We start from the raw sequence: 20,663 nt of genomic DNA on the forward strand, positions 1-20,663 counted from the left end.
GCTTGGCTAATGCTGATCTCATGATTTCCATGAATAATGGTAACATAACCTGAAGGATGCTGGAAGCACCGTCCTCCCACAGTTACAGGGACTTAACTGGCCATCGGACTGTCATAGACCATGGAAGCACAGTGAATCTCCCACAACCTACCTGTGCATCCCCTCACCTGTATCCTTTCCAACAACCCTGAAAGCATGAAGGCCCCTAACATCATGCTGAGCTACTGGGAACTCATTGAGGAGAGGTGCTGCTCACCTCTTGCTTTCCCTGCATGGTGCGATGGTTGCTCTGTAGCAGGGAAGGAAACCTGCACTTCTGGAGCACATGTTGGGTACCACATTTAGGTTTAGGTGCCCTTCCTACAGTTTATCATTTACTCTTTCGATCCCTGACAGTTTTCTGTGTCTTGTAGATGACAAAACTAATGTGCTGTGTAGACTCCTGGTGGCATCCAGGTCCCCTGTCTCAATCACCTCACTGCTGGTGGATGTGCCCAGTGGCTCTAGGATGACAGTTGGGTTGAGAGACAGGCAGATGCTCATCTTCTCTAATGAGTTTTTTTTTAATTTGTTTTTGAGACACAGTCTCTGTGGGGCTTCACTCTTGGATCTGCAGCTTTCTTGGGGAAGCTCCCAAGGGAAATCAACATGAAAATTCTCAAAGGAGCGCTCCACTCTGTCGATAAGTATTTGAAAACCAGGGCTGTTTATGGGAGCAGGCCTCAGACAATGGTAACACCTGACCCCACAGGCTCCTGAGACAGTGGCTGTGAGCCCTCCTCAGTGGCTCTGGGGATGATGGTTCAGGGTACAGGGAAGGTGGTCCAGGTCCTTACCTGACTCATTCTTCTCAATGATGTCCACCACTTGGCCCACACTGAGGCTGATCTCTGAGCTCTCCTGCTTCTGATAGTTTGCCACCACCACATACTGCTCCAGGACCATAGGGTCCACTGAGGTCGGGTCACTCCCTGAGGACAGAAGATGCCATCAGACATCCCATTAGCTCCGATGTCTTTTTTATAGGATTTGTCTCATGCCCCGACTCTTTATCCTTGCATCCTCTCATTCATTTTCTTACTTGGGCACCAAAGTTTACCAAGAGCACTAGGGATTCCAAGGGGATCTAAGTAAGTAAGTAAGATAAGGCATATGCTCGGAAGCTGGCTGCCTGCAAGGAGCTTGAGGGGATGGTTTAAATTAGCTTGAGGTCACCACCCAGCCTTTCTCACCCATCCAACTTCATCCTAAGCCCACCTACGAACTCATAGGCCTCCTGTGATGCTCTACATACTTTGTTGGGGATTACGGACACAAAAATAGATGAAATGGATTCCTTCCAGTATCAAATAACTCAAGGTAATAGGAGAGATAAACACATGGCAGATATGTATATACATACATACATACATACACACACATACATACATATATGCATATATACACACATACATACATATACATATACACATATATACACACATACCTACATACATACATATATGCATATATATACACACATACATACATACATATACACACACATACATACACGCACATACATATATACACATACACATACATATACACACATACATATATACATATATATACACATACATACATACATAAATATATATGCACATACACACATACATATGTATATACACATATACATATATATACACACATACATATATACATATAAATATACATACATACATATATACATACATACAGGAGATTAAATTATATCAGCTTGGATACTCAGGATGCCAGAGAATGAACATGAAAGGCAAAGCTGTACCAAATAAGTGGTCAGCAAGACTTCCCAAGCAGAAAGCAGAGATCCATGAGGGAATGTGTCCCAGGAGTCGGGGTGGACCAGGGCAAGTGGGCTCTCCCATAATGGAGAAGGGCCTTCAGGAGTAGAATGAGGTTGGGAGGCAGAGCTCTGCCAGATGGTAGGCACAGTACTGAGAGAAGTCTCCAAGGAAAGCATTGGTCTGAGGCCGAGGACTTGGTAAGTTAGGGCTTTTAAATCTTGAGGAGTCAATTAAGGTTTCTAGGAGGGGAATGGCAAGATGTACAGCTGGACAAGCGTCTCGGGCTGCCATGTGGAGACAGGCAGAGGCTGGCAAGGCAGCGAGCACCCCAGACTGAGGGTGGTTAAGTCGTTAGGCAAGAGGAGATTGTAGCATTGGAGCTGGGCAGTGCTCCCAGGAGGGGAAAGTGTGGGAAGTGCTTCCAGGCAGGCGGCTTCCCTGGTGAGCAGTGTGTGCGTCACACCCTGGAGCTGTGAAGCCCTGCTACCCACTAAGACAGATGGGCATGCTCACAAAGATGCACCACACAAGACTTAAAAGGAACATCTCCATTCAGAGATGTCAGAGAGAAGGAGGCATGTGGGGGCGGGGCCTGCTTCTTGGCTCTGTGAGCAGGTTCTGGTCATTGACCCTTTTAGGAAGGCATCCAAGCAGGGTACACCATAACCACCTGCACCTGAGTGGAGCGAGGAGGAGGGGAAGGAGAAAGGAGAGGTGCAGGATGGAGGTGCCAAAGAAGGCTGGATGGGAGGGAGCCTGGAAAAGAATGCCCTCATCCCCGTGGGCTGCAAACCATCGCAAACTTTTCCAGCCTCATCGTGCTTGAGGTGGGCACTGCCTGTTACAGATACAAAAATACACCGAGGATAGTAAATGAAGTGTTCTTTACCACACAGCTGGCTCTGGGCTCTTTACCTAGGTGTGGGAACGGATGGTGAACAGATAGATAGGGAAGAAGGTAATGTCTGGGGCCTTCTGGCTTTCTCTCCTTGGCAGTTCCTAGGTCCACCCTGGGATCCTGTGTCCTTTCTTTATATTTCTCAGAGGTTATTGTCACTATTCGTAGTTCATTACCTCCTCACAGGTCAATAGTCCACCAAAGCCAGACAGCTACGTAGCCTGGGGTCTGAGACAAGGCTAGTCTGACCCTACTGGAGAGAACTTCCTTCCAGGCTAACCTGGCAAGTTCTGCTCCTGCAGGACCAGATGATGCAAGGTGACCCCCCTAAAAGCCTGGCATTGCCTTGGTGACCTTTTTTCCTCTTCTAATGTGTTTGAAGACAGCAACAGAGTACTCACATACATAAAATAAATAAATAAATCTAAAAATAATAATGAGGCTTCAGATCATCAGGTGCCACCTAGAGACCCCTATTGGTGGAGTGTGATGTTGCAACTAAGTCCTGTTGTGAATGGTACCAGGAACATCTCTCTCATAGTTGAGGAAAATAGGTTCTAGATGTTGCTGCAGATGCAATCAAAGGATTCCTAGCCGGAAAGTGGTAGGTCACACCTTTAATCCCAATACTTGAGAGGCAGAGGCAGGCAGATCTCTGAGTTCAAGGCCAGCCTGCTCTACAGAGTGAGTTCCAAGACAGTCAGGGTTACACAGACAAAGCCTATTTCCAAAAAAACCACAAAAATTAAACAAATAACCCCACCCCCCCGCCCCAAAGCCAAACAAACCCTAGTCTATGTTACATGACACACAAGGAATGGACGGTAGAAGAATTATTTTCGTCATTAATACTAAAAAGCGCTCTCAAGCCACACAGTTGCCTACTCTACCAGAGAAACTTTTGAGTTAGGTGTTTTTTCTTTCTGATGACATGTCTTGAATTTTTAAAATGATGAGTAATGCCAAAACAAGACTTTTCCTTCCACAAGTTCACTAAACTGCTAGGCTTGTTGGAAGATTCTGTAAGTAAGCAAAAACCAAGAAGAAATGCTTTTGTAAGCCATCAGACAACCTTCTCAATTGTGGTGAGATTTTTTCCCCCCTGTGGGATGAGCAGAATTTGGGGTCACATAAGCCAAGTCTGAAGAAGCCAGCTGGCTGTGACTGGGCAGTGCTGGGGACAGACAAGCCTTCTCCCATCCAGGGTTTGGCATAAAAAATGCACAAGTAAGGTCTGCTTTTAATTTAAATCTCTTTAAAATTCGGTCAAGAAAACCAGCTCTAGAATCAAGGCAGTGTCCGCCAGTCAGATAAATAAGGGGCCTATGGAGGGTTCTGAGTCTGAATAAAGGAAGGTGCCATGTTCCAGCCAGTGGGACTATAAATAAACCTGGCCCCATCACGGCAGGTGAGTGATGTCAACCACAGTCACCACAAATTAGAGCCTCTGCTCTCTTTTCCAGACAGGTCCCTCATCAAGCCTGTTCCAACTGGACACTCTTATTTTCACCAACCAGAGCTGTCTCTTCCCTCTCTCCTCTTCTTCCCAGCTCCTTCCAGGGGAGTCTCTGCATAAGCAAAGCCAGAAACTCCATGACCAGCCCAGAGTAGCAACTGCTCACTAATCTTTGCTAAGAAAAGAAATGTGTCATTATCCTGGCTGAGGACCATTTGCATCTTTAGCAGAATGCCACGGTGTGGCCAGTGGCCACTAAACCCCAAAGGAGAGCCAGATGTAGCCAGAGAGCAAAATAAAGCAGGCTGGGGCAAAAAAAGAGGAATGAGGTATGATTTCTGTTCTCACTTTCCGCCATGATCAGACTAGAGGACTGTAAAACTGACCCAGGCCTGCTCCCAGGAGGAGAGGTAGATCCCAGGCCTAAAGTGTGAACCTGTTCTTGGTGCTGATGGGGACATCTACAGGCTTGAGTCATAGGCGGGACAATCGAACAGCATCAATCAGATATTACTATTGAAGGGTTTTACATTTACTATTGTAGACCCTCTGACAATCCTATAAAACACAGTTCATTTGTGTGTGTGTGTGTGTGTGTGTGTGTGTGTGTGCATGTGTGTGTGGTATGTGTGTGCGGTATGTGTACATGTAGTGTGGTGTGTGTATGTGGTATGGTATGTGTGTGTGGTATGTGCACATATAGTGTGTGGTGTGTGTCTGGTGTGTATATGAATGTGTGTATGGTGTGTGTTTATGCAGGTGTGTATGGTGTATGTGTGTGTATGTGCATGTGTGTATGGTATGTGTATGTATGTGTATGTGTGTTTACATGTATGTGTCATGTATGTGTGTGTATGTGCATGTGTGTGTGGTATGTGTATATGTGTGGTGTGTGTATGTATGTACATGTGCATGTGCGTGTGCACACATGTGTGAGCATGCATGTAAATGGAAGTCAGGGCCTATGCTTGTTAGGTAAGTGCTCTACCACTGAGCCATACCTTAGGCCTGGATGGCACATATGAGGAAAGTCATCATAACACACACACACATACATACACACCATACACACACACACACACACACACACACACACAAACACACACACACACCATACACATACCACATACACACACACATACATACCATATACACACTACACACACATACACACACAAACACACATACACACACCACATACACACATATACACACATACTATACACACCACAGACATACACACATACACACACACCATACACACCACAGACACACATACACACACACACACCATACACACACATATACACACATACCATACACACCACAGACATACACACATACACACACACCATACACACCACACACACACACAAATACACACACACACCACACACACACCATACACACCACAGACAGACACACACACATATACACACACACCATACACACACATACACACACACACACAGACACACACACATACACACACCACACACATATACACATATACCATACACACCACAGACATACACATACACACACACCATACACACCACACACACACATACACACACATACCATACACACACCATACACATCACAGACATATACACACATATACACACATACCATACACACACTATACACACCACAGACACACACACACCATACACACACATACACACACTACACACACACACACACACACACACACACACACACACCCTTACCGGTGCCCCTTCCTCCCCATGCATGGAGTCCCTCAAACTTCCTGGAGTTCAAAGAGATTAGAGGCCAGGACCCCAGAAGCTCTGAAACCCACATTGGCTGTGCGCCCAGAAGGAGCATGGGTAGTAAGAAGAGTTGGACTAGTGACGGTCATCTTTAGAACACACCTCTTTTCCATAACCACCTCTGCTAAAGGAGCATCATCAGCCCAAGAATAGAAAGGCTGGCAGAAGCAAGCTTCCTGTGTGAAAGGAGCCCAGCAGGGCCTGAGTGACAGGCATCAAGCTTTGCCCAGGGCAGTAGGCTGAATCAAGCTTAGAGGCTAGCCATGGCTGAGGCTGTCAAAGGACCAGGCCCAGATCTGCAGCGGAGTCCACCTCCCAGCCCCAGTGCCTGGTGTCTTCTCAGTCTGGCATTCCCTTCACTCTTTGGAGAGCTCTCCCTCAGTCCCCATGACTCTGGGTCCCTATCTCACCCCTCCCCCATCCTCTCACCATCTTCTCAGGAGAAGGCTCTGAGTGTCCATATTGCTTTGTACGAAGTGGCATGGAGACCCAGAACCCTCTGCAGCATGGTTAGGAAGATGCCTGTCTTTCTACACCACAGAGGTACTCTTGTCTCATCCACTTCATAGTGGTTTTGGTAAAGGATAAAATGGATTCCATCAATCAATCACCAGCTCATCCATTCATTCTGATGATCATCTCCATATGCAACTACTCATCCATTGCTCATCCATCCCTCTGTCTGCCTGTCTATTCACCCACCCATCCAACTACATATCCAATCACCATCCATCTGTCCATCTATCCACTGCACTGATGCATCCCCTGCATGGAACCTGACCCTGGGCACATGGCAGGAACGAAAGCAAGGAAATGGAATCTATGCTTACCTGATTTCTTCTTCCCGATATGCTCCCTGTGTAGGAGACAGGGGTGAGAAACAGCCAGTCAGTCCTTGTTATGTATTGAGCTGAGATCCCATTGGGACAATGACTGTCTCTACCCCACAGCATCCTCAGGGAGTGGAGGAATCTAAGCCCACTCCAGGAACCCAGGCTTCTTCTAAGAGAGACCCTCTCTTCAGTTCTGCCTTTATCTGATAAGTGTTCTGGATCCTTGGATCAAGGTTTCTATGCATTTGGGGAGTGGAGACCATAGGAAAACTCCCCAGCCATCACAGTCTTTGATAAGCATGGTGGTCGTGCAAAACAACTTCAGGTTAAGGATGCTTTGTCAGGTTCTGTTGCCTATTAAATGGGACCACCGTTCCCCACTTACAGTGGCTATGAAGCCACAGGCAGTGAAGCTTTGCTGGGCTGAGGCAATGAACTCTGGCTTAGTTTGCTGACTCTGGGTCCCTGTGTGTCTAGAAGGACAGCAGGAGAGGACAAGGGAGGGAGTGTCACCTGGGGAAGTCTACAGACAGACTTACTCTTTGGGGGGATTCAGGTCCTCAGGTCTTGTCTCGAAAAACTGCAGCACTTCATCACACTGAGAGATGTAGGGAGGCAGCTGGATCAGGGCCTAAAGCAGAGACAGAGGTGAGTCTGAGGAAGGAGAGGGTGCCAAGAATGCTGTCACCTGAGTTCTTAAACTCAGGCAGGCATCAGGATTGCACAGGGGGATTCCTAATGCATAGATTGGGGCCCACCATAGCTTTAGCATGCTTATGGTGAGGCCTGAGATCATGGATTTTTGTTTTTGGTTTGTTTTTCGAGACAGAGTTTCTCTTATAGCCCTGTCCCTGTCCTGGAACTCACTAATTAGACCAGGCTGGCCTTGAACTCAGAAATCCACCTGCCTCTGTCTCTCAAGTGCTGGGATTAAAGGTGTGAGCCACCACTGCCCTGCAAGATCAGGAATTTTTAACAAATTCCTTGGAGAACACACATACACATATGCACTCTCCCAGACGTATGGAGATAATACATTCTGCTGGTATACATGCAAATACATGTACATACACAATCCAGCTCATACTATACATGTTATTTTGGAAAGTGATGTTTCCACTAACAGTGTAAATTCCATTCATTTCATCTTTTCCTACCATATTCTGCTGTCTGCAGTCTTTACCACACCACTGGAGAACATCTGGAGTGTGTCCAAGAAGAGTCTGAATTTCCCAAGCTGAGGCTGTAAAGCCCAGCAATTTGGTTCCAGGGTGAATGGAAGTCTCCAGGGTGATAGAGGGTTAGCATACCAGCCTCCCATGGGTCAGTTCCTAGCCATCTGGCAGAGTGGCTCAGCTGGTACACGACAGAGCCCTGCTGCATCTCCCAGTAGGCTGCACGAGGCCAGGTGAGGGTAAAGGAGAGCACGGGCACTTGTTCTGTCTGCTGACCTGCCAACAAGTATTCATGCAAGTATGTAACGGATATCTTCTTTGCCTAGTGCTGTACTAGAAAAGAACAAGGCGTTTCCTGCTCATCACACACAGGTGGCATCGCACTGAGTGAACACTGCTTTTTGTCAACAAATACTTAGTTAAACCTTCCTCCTCTCTTAGCACTGGATGGAGAAGATGGAGGTGCAAAAGGCTCCCCCAGAAGAGGGCATTGGATACCCTGTGACTGACAGAGCCGGTTGAGGTCCATGTTACTTATAGACATGGAGGTGGGGTACAAACGTGTGTGAGGGATTTCGATAGCCCACTGCCCCCGCAGAAGTCTCCACAGCTCAGTGAGACTCTACACTTCCTTGGCTGTGCTCCCTGGTGCCTCTCTTGCACCTCTGGCCTGGTGTAGCCTGAGAGATAAGATGTGCCATGTATTTGCTATCTACCATCTCCGAAAACCAAGCCTGTGCTCCACTCCTGCATCGAAGCACAGAACACCAGGCTCAGATGCACATCGCAGAGGTGCACAGAGGGCTCCAGGGTGGAACTGTACATACGGCTTTGAGGGGATTTTGACCCCTACATCATTTCTCCCTCTCCAGTTAAGAATTCCACATTGTGGTCAAATACATATTAATACCAAATTGACCATGAACTACCCTCACACGCATGCATAGCTCAGAGGCTTGAGCACCTTCCCACTCTCTACCCAAACCCAGAGCTCACTCCATCTTGCAGGACACAAACTGTCCCTGCTAACATCGTCCCCCCTCCACCTCCACCCCCTCCTCTCTGTCCCTCTGAGTTTCTCCTTTAGGCATGACTGTGTCCAGCTGGTACCTTGCTCACCCATTCAGGGAGTCCACCCTTGCTGAAGCACGTGAATGACATCCCATCATCCATGTACACCCCTTCATCCATGGACAGGCGGGCTGCTGGATCTACATTTTTAGGGTATAGTGGTGCTGGGAATGGGTCCCAGGGTTTGTGCACAGTAGCTTAGTGTCCTCCCACTGAGTTTCACCTTAGCCCAGATGAGTTTTTGACCCAAGATCTAAGCTACCTCCACAAGCTTAAAGTGGAAAGATACAGTGTAAAGTGGGCAATGGTCCTGGAAGCCCCTCCATGCTCAGTGTCCACTCTCTATCCGGCAGGGTGAGAGATGCTCATATACGGTGTGTTGATAATGTTTTTGAGATCTTATTCTTTTTTATTTTATGTTTGCCTGCATGTATGTCTGTGCACCATTTGTGTGACGTGTCCATGATAGCCAGAAGAGGGCATTGGATACCCTGTGACTGGAATCACAGGCAGTTGTGAGCTACCATGAAGGCACTGGGAATCAAACCCAGGACCTCTGGAAGAGCAGCCAGTGCTCTTAACTGCCGAGCCGTCTCTCCAGCCCCTCACTGTTCATTTTGATTTGCCACGAAGCATCTCCTACTCTGCAACTGGCACCAGGACTGACATTTGCCAGGGAACAGAGTTACATTCTCCTGCCCAGGGATTTTTTTCCCTCTGAAATCCTGTAGCCTTTGCAGCTAAGTCACATTAGGAAATTGCTGACGGGATCCCAGCTGAGCTGTGCCCTGCTGTGTGGTGTACAGACACCTTACATCATCTACCTAGTCTGTGACAGCAACAGGCTCCTCAGCAGAACTCTCAAGATAAACCAATGGTCTCTCTAGTGAGCAAGGCTTGCTCTGGGGCGGGGAGGACAGTACACTGTATAAATCAAGCCTTTATGCCACATTTTGCTCATTTTTTTTTCTACCATGAGTTGGGAATACATAAAAGTCCTTGTTGGCACCATACTCTTCCAGAACCATGAGCCAAAAGAAACCTTTCTTCCTTATTAGATATCCAGTCTCAGACATTCTGTTATGGCAGCAGGAAATGAGCCAGACCAGGCTGTACTCAGATGTCCTGGAGCTGGAGGTCTAGCTCAGTGATAGAGTACTGGTTTAGCATTCATGAGACTCTGAGGTTAATTCACAGTGCCAGCGGGTTGTAAATGGTGCACACCTTTAATCCTAGTATCTGGGAATCAGAGGCAGGCAGACCCCTGTGAGTTCGAGGCCAGCCTCATCTACATAAGTTCCAGGACAGCCAGAGCTTCATAGTAAGACCCTGTCTAGAAAAAAAAAAAACAAAAACAAACAAACCACCAAACCAAATCAACCAACCAAACAAAACTCAGTTCATTTCAAATGAGGACTTAAAGGCATCAGCCATCTCTGTCTTGGGTCAATCCCACAATCTGTAATCACCAGCATTACAGCTATTAGGAATGACTGTCTTCCTCTACTGGAGAAGTGAGGTGAACTATATTTTAGAGATAGTCTGATGCTCTGGCCCCTGTTTGAACAAAAGCTGGTGAGAGCATGTCTCTCTCATAATATGCCATCAGCTGGGCTTCTTCTTGAGGGTTTTATGGCCGGGCTTAGCTGGTCTTCTCCCAGAACATGCTGCATCTGTCTCAGGCAGCATTCATGCGAAGTGCTGCCAGAAAGACAGCTGGTATCTCAACAGCCCCACAGCAAGCAGAGTAGCTGTTTATAAGGTTGTGTGACAATACAGCTCATCTTGGTGGCAGTCCAGGAATCACGTGTGTCTCATGTGTGTCTTTCTATAAACAGAAGTTCTTAGATGTAATGTGGCCAAATAAACACACTTCTTTTGTGGTCAGTACTTTTTCTGTGTCTTTAATAGTTCCTCCATACCTAGAGACAGGAAGCTTTTATTTTCTAAAATCTTTATACACTGCCTCTTAAAGTGACGATGTTTAAGTTCCTGGAAATGATCCCACTGTGCTATGAGACTGAGGTCACTCACCTCCTGAACCTCCTCCACATACGAAGACCCTTCATCCAGGAATCCAGCCTTCCCCGATGATCTGCAAGTTTGCTTCTGTCAGTGCCAACCTGTCCTACATGCATGGGTCTATTTTAGGACTCTCCAATAGCTTTTTTATACAGTACCAATTGGTAACTTTACTCTAGGTCTGGCAGAGCCCTTTCTTGCTTTTTACTACACGCCTGGCAGCCAGGTTTGGGTACCAACAGTCCTTGTCTAATTCTACTTGCTGGGGATTACCACTTCCTATTAAAATTAAGCTCAGTATGATGGATCCCACTTCCTTAAGTCAGTTCATAATGTCCTTAACAGACATCTGGATGTTAGGGATAGCTCATGCACCTAGAACTGAAGACCTCCTCCAAAAAGTATAGGTCCTATGATACTGACCCAGGGAATCTGGGCAACCAAACTATCAAATTATTGTTCTTCTGATTCATTGCAAAGCTGGTATAACCTAAGCAGTTTCCTCCTGGTGGTTAACTCATGATCTCTGTGACATTCCACTTTGTAGGCAGCTGCAGGCAGCTGGTGTCTCTCACAGCTCCAAGTTCTAAAATCTCCTTTTCAGAATAAAATGTCCAGAGGTTGAGGAATCCCTGGACATGAATGCAGCTGGACCTGGAGAGAGTTGGGTGTGCTAAGGAGAAAACAGGACAGGATGATTGTGGGCAGTAGAATGTACAGGCAGGAATTGTCTAGCAGGGCAAGGTAACCCGAAGGACCTAAAGGTCTTGCCAGCAGGGCCTGGTAAGAGGGATGCTACCTTTGGAATGGCAACTTCAAGCTTTACAGTTTTAAAAATGGCCACGGGAGATGTAGAGCCTTCCTCTGGGAGTTTGCAGGTAGTAGTAAAGCACTGTCACTGTCCCCACCTTTTGAAGGTGATAGGAGGCAGAAATTTGACTGCCTATGTTAATCTGTTTTCTGTATACCAAAGTAAACCAAGGCTGGGCCCTTTATGAGATAAAGGTTTATTTGACTCACAACTGTGGGGCTGGCTAGAGCTCATGACTGTGTCACAGCATGGTGAAGAAATACAGAAGAGACCAAGAGCACCACAGAGTCTTGGTTTTTATAACAGCAAGCTCTCAAGAAAACTAATTCACTTGAGACCAGCATTAAGCTCAGGTCTTGCTGGTTCTGCAAACTGAACACTGCCACACTGAAGGTCAAGCATCCAATATAAAAACCTCTTGAGAGACATTCAGAGTGCAGCACTGTGACGTGGTGCAGGCCAATCACTGCAACCACCTGCTTTTGATTTCTATAGAGGCAGTAAATGGTACACAGGGTGTTGAGTCTGGTCTCGACTTGCAAGCCCTCTGCTATGGTTGTTATGAGTAGCAGTGGGGCTTCGTTTCCTCATCTCCACAGTGGGAGCATGGAAATCCACCTTACATAGTCACTGATGGGATGCGAAGAGGTCATGTCTGACTAGGAGCAAAGCAAGAATGATTTTCAGCCCTTCCCAGATGCCTCCTGACCAAGAGGGGCCATTTGTCTCAACACTGCCCCCTTTTGTATAAAAAAATTCAGATGACAGTATAATTTACATGCCATAAACCTACTGCAAGTACCCAGTTCAGTATTTAGTAAATTATAGCGCTCTATCCTCATCCCACAGTTCAGTTTTAGAACTCTTCCATCATCCAAACATCCAATTTGCATCCATCTTCCTGCCCATAGGCCCAGGGCCCAGGAGACGGCTCATCACTTCCCCGTCTACACATTTCACTGGTCGGTCATCTCCTGCATCTGGTTTCTTTCACGTAGCATCATGTCTCTGTGATTCATCTGGGTTGAAGAATTTACACAAATTTAACCACTTGATATCATCGAGTTGTAGACTGCCCCTTACATTTGGCTATCATGACTTCCTGTTGCTAGGAAAGTTTGCATCCAAGCCTCTGTGCAGACATAAGCTTTATCTTATGTATAGACCCAGGGCTGACTGTGTGATGAGCTTCACAGAGTGTGTTGAAACAGGTTCTTGTTATGTACCCAGGCCGGCCTGGAATTTTGTGATCTTTTGTGCCTCCCAGAAACCGCCCCATTATTTGCCAGATCCTTGCTAACATCTGGCACAACTGTCCATGATTAATACCAGTCTCCAGTTCATGTCTGCAATGATCCCAGTGGTACACAATACTAAACATTTCTTTATGTGTTTATTTTAGAAATTTAGTTATTTTTGAAAAAAAAAAAAGTGTAATCCTGGCTGGCCTTGAACTCATTTGTAGACCAGGCTGGCCTTGAAATTACAGAGTTCCTCTTGCCTCTACCTCCTAAGTGTTGGAATTAAAGTGTGCACCACCAGGCCCCGTTCCCATGTTTATTATAAACCCAGTTTCCTCTTGGGTGAGGGTGCTATTGGAGTTTCCCTCCAGTCTTAAAGTCTTTTAATTCTGAAGTTGTATAGGTTGTTGTTGTATAGGTGATTGTTGTTGTTGTTCTTGTTCTTCTTCTTCCTCCTCTTTCTCCTCCTCCTTCTTTTTGTTTGTTTTTTTTTTATTTTGTTTTTGTTTTTTGTTTTTTCAAGACAGGGTTTCACTATGTAGCCCTGGCTGCCCTGAAACTCACTCTGTAGACCAGGCTGGCCTCAAACTCACAGAGATCCACCCGCCTCTGCCTCCTGAGTGCTGGGACTAAAGGTGTGTTCCACCACCTGGTACAAGTTCTTTATGTATTCTCGGAAAGTCCTTTAAAATGTTATTTACAAATATTTTACCCCATCTGTGGCCTATCTCTGAAACCTATCTTTTTAGTTTCCTAGTGGTTTTGTTTGTTGCTGTTTTTTAGCACAGAGGTTTTTAAGTAGGCTCGCTGAAGCTGAACTTGACCAAATATTTTTAAGGACTGTTACTTTTGGTATCACAGTAAACAACTCATAGCTTAACCCAGGGTTGTGAAGGTTTCCTCCACATTTTCTTCTGAAAGTTTTCCAGTTCTGGCTATTTTATTTAGGTTTGTGGCCCAGTCTGTGTATGTGTGCACATACATGTTCATGTGTATGTGTAGGGATGTGCGCATGTGTGGAAGTGAGACACCTACACTGGTGTCTTCCTCTTTCACCGTTTACCTATTTTTTTGAGCCAATGTTTTAGTGAACCTAGATATGAGGAAAACTGATGAACTAGATAGTCACTGAGCCCCTGAGGTTCTCTTCTCTTCTCCCCAGCACAGGGATTACAGATGTTGTCTGTCACATCTGGCCTTATACATGGGTGCTGGGGATCCAAACTCCAGTTTTCATGTTCCAGAAGAAAATGTGTTCCCCACTGAGCCATCTCTGCAGCTCCTGTGACCCTTTTTGAGTTGATTTTCATGCAAAGTATGAAATAAGGGCTCAAGTCCATTGCATTTTTGCATGTGTACAGTGGCTGGGGGTGTGTCTGGGGTGAAAGTGGAGCACAGGTCAGCTCTAACCCCTCAGGGCATATATAGCTAGAGAAGGGTCTTTGCAGAAGTAATTGAAGATTAAACAAAATCATCAGGGGTGGGCCTTAATCAACATTAATGGCATCCTTTTGGATTAGGATACGGATACATGAAGAGAGTGTATCCTGTACACTCACAGATAGCTAACCGAAGCCACAGACAAGGCCTGAGACCCTGCTGATTACATTTTAGCTTTCAGAAGTGACAGAAAACCAAGTCCTGCTGAAATCACCAAGTCTATGATGATCTGTGGCCTCGATGAACTAGGCATTAGCTAGCTGTCCCACCTGTTTATTAAAACAAAACAAACAGAACTTTCCTCATTGGGCTGTTTTGGCACCTCACTGAGTATCAGTTAGCCTGGCATGTGGAAGCATTTACTCCTAGTTCACAGCACTGTCCACTGATCTGTGTGCATGGACCCCAGGAGGGTGCCACGGAGTCTGGATTAATATAGAAAGTAAGGAGCCTTGTCCAGGAAATTGTAAGCATGATTTATCTTTCAAGGTCCTTTGAATTTACACACACACACACACACACACACACACACACACACACACACACACGGTTGATCTTGTCAGCACCATTAAGAAGCCCACTGGATTTCTATAGGATAAAAACAGGATAAATTTCTATAGGATAAATCTAGATAGAAAGAAATTTTTTTCTGTTTTAGAAAAAAATGCTGTTTTTGCAACTCCTAGTCATTTAGAGTTTAGTTAGTTAGTTTGTTTGTTTATTTGAGGTAGGGTTTTACTGTGTATGTAACCCTGGCTACCTAGAACTCAGTGTGTAGACCAAGTTCACCTTAAACTCACAGAGAGTTGTGCATCTGCCCCAGAGTGCTGAAAGCAGTTCCTACCTCACCCAGCCCGACTCAGAGCTCTCTGGACTCTTCTTGACCATGCTTTGTGGTTCACTGTATAAATCCTGCACTTTTGGTTAAGTACATTTTTAAGGGTTTTATATTTTGTTGGAGCTGGTGTGAACTCTCTCTCTCTCTCCCTCTCCCTCTCTCTCTCTCTTTCTGCATTTGTGTCTCTGTCTCTGTGGTATATGCTATGTGCACCTGTGTATGGACACAGATAAAAGCCAGCATTTGGTATTGGGTGCCTGTCTACTGCATTTTAAGACAGTCTCTCACAGAACCCAGAGCTTGCTGGCTGGCTGGACTGGCCAGGCAGTGAGCCACCAGGACCTTCCTATGTCCACTCCTAGACCCTAGGATCACAGGTACTTAGTGCTCAGCATTTTACATAGGTGCTGGGCCAAACTCAGGCCTTCATGTTTGTGCAGCAAACTGATCTTTACTGATCAGGCCATCTCCCCAGCATGAGTGGAAGTGTGTTTTTAATTTTTCTTCTGGATATAGAGACAACTGGTGACTGCATATGGCACCTGCATCCTGTGATTTTTCTACACTCACTTAACAGACAATAACAGAAGTGACAGCATGCTTCCTTCCCAACCAATCCCATCCAACAGCACCCACAGGCATGCCTCCTTCTGTTGGAACATTCAAGGGGTGAGAGGCCAGCTGCTCCATCAATAACGGGCTGAATGCTGACTGGAACATTCATGCCCAGGACAACACCACAAAGCCACTGAAAGTGGATTCAGGTTGATTTCATAGTCATACGCGGTGCGGGAGGATTTGTATATTTTGTTCTGTTTTGTCTCTTACTCTCGAGTGAACATTTGGCACTCAGAAAGGAAAACAAAACAGAACACCCACGAGGGAAGATGGTGTTGGCATCTCAGGTTACCTTACAATACTCATCAATTGGTATCAGGCGTTTGACAGCTACGTCCCGGATGTGGCTGCGGCGGAAGAGGATTTTGCCTGCAGGAGATAAGAACACACTCAGCACAGTAGGGACTAGTGGCCCATACCCCACCAGCTGCAGTATCTGTCTGAGGGTGGACCTGAGTGGTATCAAAGTTCCTGGCTGCCCTCAGTATTTCTAGGCTGTACCTGGGTACATGGGTAGCCACACCCGAGCTAAACTCCTCAAAGCCCCACTGCTCTAGGGCAATGGCTGGGGAGAACGAGCATAAGAGTTTCCTAAATTTATTGTTCATGGTAAGCACATGCTCTATGATGGAATTACACTCTAGCTAGCCCAGGAGTAGGTTAGGTGTAGTAGCTAGCACAGTCACTATACATACTTATGGGCTGCACTGTGTAACGACTATATGTGTAATTAATGCAAATGGCCAGAACTCACTTCCAGTATTTCTCATTCCTGTTGGAAATATGCACAAGCCTCTTGTGATGGTTTGTATATGCTCAGTCCAGGGAGTGGCACAATTAGAAGGTGTGGCCATGTTGGATTAGGTGTGGCCTTGTTGGAATAGGTGTGTCGCTATGGGTATGGGCTATAAGACCCTCACCCTAGCTGCCTGGAAGTCAGTCTTCCACTAGCAGCCTTCAGCTGAAGATGTAGAATTCTCAGCTCTTCCTGCATCATAACTGCCTGAATGCTGCCATGTTCCCACCTTGATGATAATGGACTGAGCCTCTGAACCTGTAAGCCAGCCCCAATTAAATGTTCTTATAAGAGTTGCCTTGATCATGGTGTCCACAGCAGTAAAACCCTAAGTAAGACACCTCTCTACCAGCTATTCTGAAATGTCCAGTTAGTAGCGGCCAGGCACAGTGCCATCCTGTGCTGTAGGGTCGGCAGCCATTCCCTTGCCTGCTGCTAACCATCCCCTCCTCTTGCAACACTTCCCACCAGGCTCTGGTGACCATGCTTCTACTTGTTCCTTCCATGAGGTCCCTTTTTAGCTTCTATGTGAAATCACGTGGAAGAATTCTGCAGGAAGAGCACCTCCAAGCTCAGCCTGTACAGCCCAAGGCCCGCAGGCTCAAAGGCATCTCAGAGCAGAAACACAGTCTCCCTCCCTCCCTTGTTCATGTCTCTGCTCCTGTCTAAGGGTCTGCTAAAGTTTTGTGCTGTTTGTCTAATGATTCTGGGCCTTTCTGATCTACCTGTGCTTGTTAAAAAGAAAGATCTAGTGGATAAAAGGGTTTGAAGAGTGTTGTCTTCGGAGAGACAGAAGACAGGTCATTTTTTATTTCTCTAAGCTTTCCCATATTTTTTTGCTTTCAGAAACATAAAAACATCCTCCCAAAGAAAAGGGGACAGTGTTGAGAGTCTGTTTTCCTCAATGGGTCGTCTCCATGGGAACTTGGAAGGGTGGGAGGCAGCAGGCTCTGCTGAGGTCTGGGTGGGACATCCTTCCCAGGCCAGAACTGTCCCCAACCCTGCAAGGCGTTGAGCATCTCCAATTCAAATCCACATCAAGCTGGTGGCCTTCCTAGCCCAGCCACCGTGACAATCAAATGGCCACACTGTCCATTTTTCCAAGCCTCTGCAGGTAAGGCTGTTCACAGTCTACACTCCTCTCGAGTGCCACACAGTCTGTGAGCCTTCATGACTAAGAAGAAAGGTGAGCCTAGGGAGCAGCCATGGGCAGCAAATGCTTTCTGCCATTCATCTGTTTCTTAAAGTGGGAGAGGACTTGCCCCCTCCCCCTCCCCCACACCAGAACTAACGTGCTCTCATTTGGTGTCAGTTCCCTTCTGCACATCAGGGAGGAGAGCAGTATACAGGCTTCTTACTGTAAAGGTGGGCTCAAAGTACTTACAACTAGCATGGAGCTATTGCCAACCTACACTGCAAGGAAGAAGACTTGTCTCAAAGCCATCACACAACCAGAGTCTGTTTTGGTTAATTTACCACTACTGTTGTTCTCATTGTTGTTGTTGTTTGGTCAAACTGATACAAGCTAGAGTTATCTAAAAGGAAACCTCACATAAGAAAATGTCTCCATAAGACAAGACCTGTAAGCTATAGAGTATTGTCTTGGTTAACGGTTAATTTGGAAGGGTCCAATCAACTGTGGGTGGTGTCAACCCCCCCCCCCCCCCACAGGTGGCTAAATGAGCCAGGAGCAAGCCAATGAGCAGCATTTCCCCGTGGCTCTGCTTCAGTTCCTGCCATCAGTAGCAGACTGTGACATGGACATATGAGCCAAACCAAACCTTTATTCTCCCACATGTGTTTGGTTGTGGTATTTCATCAAAGCATTAGAAAGCAAAGGAGCCAGAGACCAGCACCAGGGCTTCACCCAGAAGGAGCTCAGTGGGTGGAAACTCCTCCCTGGGTTTGGAGGGACCTTGGGGACACTGAGGCAGGAGAAAAGCTCACTAGGTGGTCACAGTCAATCCCTCCTGTACCATGTGACTAGGAGCCAATCACCTCTGGAGCCTGTGAATGGAGAATAGGGCTTTGTTTTGTTGTCTTTGAGGTCCCCTCCACAACACACCCAGAGCCTGGCCCGTGGTAGACCTTAGGGGGGAGTAATTACTGTGTACCCCCAAAGCGTGAGCTCTAGTTAAGAACATGCTAATCTTTTCTCCCATGTGCAGTTCTCTGAGGCCAGTTAACCGAGTCCCAGCCAGGTTACGCTCAGGCCAGCCTCCAGACAGCCCGGCCAACACTCACAGTGGTTCCATCTTGTTGGTGGTGCCTCTCTGGTGAAGTGTGGGGATGCCAAGTTGGGGTGCTGAGGAAAGAGGACAGTGGGGCTACCTCCATACTGGAGTGGAAAGGGTGTTCAGAAGAGAGAACGGCTTTGGTGGGAATGGGCGGCTTTTGTTTTCCACAGTGGAAGAAGGCCAAACTGTAATTCTTAGTTTTCAGGTCGCATCCTCTGCCAAGTTGGCCTCCCCAGCCCTTGCTGGGATGGAAAGTCTGCACAGGCTGGCCCCCTCCCCCGCCTTTCCCTAACATGAAACTTGCCTTTGTCTTGCTGACAAGGCAGTCTGGCTGAGAATTGACCTCAGGACAGGAGACCCACTTCCTGCCCACAGCATTGGCCTGGGGAATAGCTGAGAGGTGGGCTCAGAAGGGATGGGCCAGAGGTCCTGGGGCCTCTGGGAATCCTAAGCTGGAAGTGGCCACAGGGACAAAGGGGCTAGGTCTTGTAAGCAGCATTTTCATGAATTTTTGCTGGAAAAGTATTACGTAACCACAAAGGCTTTTGAGAGCTGGGGGAGAGGGTCGGGCTCAAGTTCTCTGACTTGGGAAGTTTCCCAGAGCTGACTTTCTTTCATCCAGAAGAAAGCTACGTCTTACTGCCGCCTCTCTCTTTCTTGAAGAAAGTCTGTTTTTTAAGACCTGGCTGAACTTGGACATTCTGCTCATTCCAGAATGACTCCAAAATACAAAACTGAGAACCCCCAAAGGAAGGTCCCCCCAACTCTCCTCTTACTGCCTTTGCTGAGAGCCTATTCTGTGCCAGGAATTGAATTTTGGGAAGCAGAGTCACTGTCTTATTTAGCAGATGTGGAAATAGAGGAGCAGGGTGGGGAGGCTGGGGTTGGTGATTAAAATCACGGGGCTGGAAAGGTTTGACTCCAAAGTGTGTGCTTTGCAGCCCTGAGTTTTGGCTATTGTAGCTGGCACATGGGGTTCTCTCTGCTGGGGGAAAAATTCCAGTGTGGTTGATGTTTTCCCAGTGGAGCAACTAAAAAAACGTTAGTTTTTGTTTAGTTTTGTTTTGCTTTTTTTTTTTTTTTTTTTTTTTTGCAAAGGATTCTCTCAGCAGAGGGGGCCTAGCAAACACAGAGACTCAACCCAGCCAGGCTGATAGTGCCTGAGAACTTACTGAGTGGTGTGATAGAGACCTGTTGCAGGATATTTGATCACACTGTGAAAACTGAGATTGTATTATTTACTGAAGAAAAAACAAAAACAAACAAACAAAAAAACCCTGTTTCTAGTTATGGTGTGGCTCAGCTCTTGGGATCACACACTTTTAATCCCAAACAGTGAAGGTAAAGTTATCTTGTAGAAGAAAGCACCCATGTTTGAAAGTGTCGTCTAATTCAGTGGCAGACAAAGTGACTAGTCAGAGAAAGATATGACTGAATAGGATATGTCCAACTCTCACAGAAAGAGAGAAGAAAGGGAAGCTCCTGGGACAGTTGTACAGAGACAGGTTGCAGAGAGGAAACAAGCTAGACACAGTGAAGACAGAATGAGGAGCCAAAAGATTAGAATGTGTTGCCAAAGTTAGTCTGAGGCCAAGCAGAGCAATT

General features: G+C 46.5%; 1 protein-coding gene across 1 annotated transcript in view; it reads right to left on the minus strand.

The window, feature by feature from the left end:
• The window catches only part of Sh3pxd2b (SH3 and PX domains 2B), an 83,128-nt gene that overhangs the window by 22,981 nt on the left and 39,484 nt on the right, over positions 1-20,663 (minus strand). The window contains exons 4-7 of the mRNA XM_034504947.3: positions 16,318-16,394; positions 7,349-7,440; positions 6,807-6,832; positions 837-971 (exon numbers count right to left, since the gene is read on the minus strand). Of these exons, the coding sequence (XP_034360838.1) occupies positions 837-971; positions 6,807-6,832; positions 7,349-7,440; positions 16,318-16,394 (330 nt within the window). The remainder of the gene's footprint in view (positions 1-836; positions 972-6,806; positions 6,833-7,348; positions 7,441-16,317; positions 16,395-20,663) is intronic.

The sequence above is a fragment of the Arvicanthis niloticus genome, chromosome 6, assembly GCF_011762505.2.
Source record: "Arvicanthis niloticus isolate mArvNil1 chromosome 6, mArvNil1.pat.X, whole genome shotgun sequence".
NCBI lineage: Eukaryota > Metazoa > Chordata > Mammalia > Rodentia > Muridae > Arvicanthis > Arvicanthis niloticus.